At 27.3% G+C, this 1,098-nt stretch overlaps 1 protein-coding gene across 1 annotated transcript; it reads left to right on the top strand.

Moving 5' to 3' along the window:
* Nucleotides 1-245: 245 nt before the first annotated feature.
* On the top strand, nucleotides 246-1,095 carry LOC126910010 (myosin-I heavy chain-like; the record flags this gene model as incomplete). Its single annotated transcript, XM_050692410.1, has 4 exons — nucleotides 246-400; nucleotides 459-653; nucleotides 722-856; nucleotides 917-1,095. Coding segments are annotated over 4 exons (664 nt in total), but the record flags the coding sequence as incomplete, so codon positions are not given.
* Nucleotides 1,096-1,098: the final 3 nt, after the last annotated feature.

The raw sequence follows: 1,098 nt of genomic DNA, 5'->3' as shown, positions 1-1,098 counted from the left end.
AATGTTGAATATTTTTTCTAATCATTCTCGCAAGTTCTTTTTAATTGTATATTATATTTATTTTCAACTAATTGAAAACCTTAAAAAGCTATTATTTAAAAAATAAATTTTAAAATTACTTTAAAAGTTAGTATAATGTAACAATACAATTATTAGATCAATTTTTTGTAACATATTATTGTAGTAAAGAAATTTCATAACAAAATTCATTATTTAATTTAAAAAAAATACTTTTTATTAAATAGTTTTACATTTGGGAAACGTTTACTTTCATCGTAAACAGTTAAAACATGGACAAGAAGGAGTAGAAATTGGTTCTGATGCGGAAATCCGCTGGACGGGTCATTTATTACGATTGGACGTAGAAGGCATTAAAGAAGCTTTGACCACTAAAACCACGGTTTGTGTAATTATTCTGCATTCAGTTAATAACGATTTTTACTATCGCAATGTTACAGGAGGCACGCAATGAGCGAGTTCTCACAGCATTAAACATTGATCAAGCATTAGATGCTAGAGATGCGTTTGCAAAGGCATTGTATAGTTCTCTATTTACTTGGCTTGTTGCAAGGATTAATCATATCGTTTTTAAAGGAACTAAAAAAACAACAGCTATATCGATTCTTGATATTTTTGGTTTCGAAGACTTTAAGGTAATAATTTAATTGATTATAGTACTATATAACTCTATGATAATTAATTAAAAACATTGTTAATATAGGAAAATAGTTTTGAACAATTGTGTATTAATTACGCTAATGAAAATTTACAAGTTTACTTTAATAAGCATATATTTAAATTGGAACAACAAGAATATGCAAAAGAAAAAATTCATTGGCAGAATATTTCTTACAACGTAATTTTATTTTTTGCACACTAAACTCGCAAAATATATTACATTATTTCTATTTTCTAGGATAACTTGCCAGTTATTCAATTATTATCTAAGAAGCCTGTTGGGATTTTACATCTATTAGATGACGAATCTAATTTCCCTAGAGCAACAGACTTATCATTTTTAGAAAAATGTCATTATAATCACGCTTTAAATGAGTTATACTCCAGGCCAAGATTGAATGGACCGGAATTTGGAGTGCG

This window comes from Daktulosphaira vitifoliae, unplaced genomic scaffold, assembly GCF_025091365.1.
Source record: "Daktulosphaira vitifoliae isolate Bord-2020 unplaced genomic scaffold, ASM2509136v1 Scaffold_2999, whole genome shotgun sequence".
Lineage (NCBI taxonomy): Eukaryota > Metazoa > Arthropoda > Insecta > Hemiptera > Phylloxeridae > Daktulosphaira > Daktulosphaira vitifoliae.
Note: the sequence above shows the minus strand (reverse complement) of the source record. Positions and strands in the feature narration are given on the sequence as shown.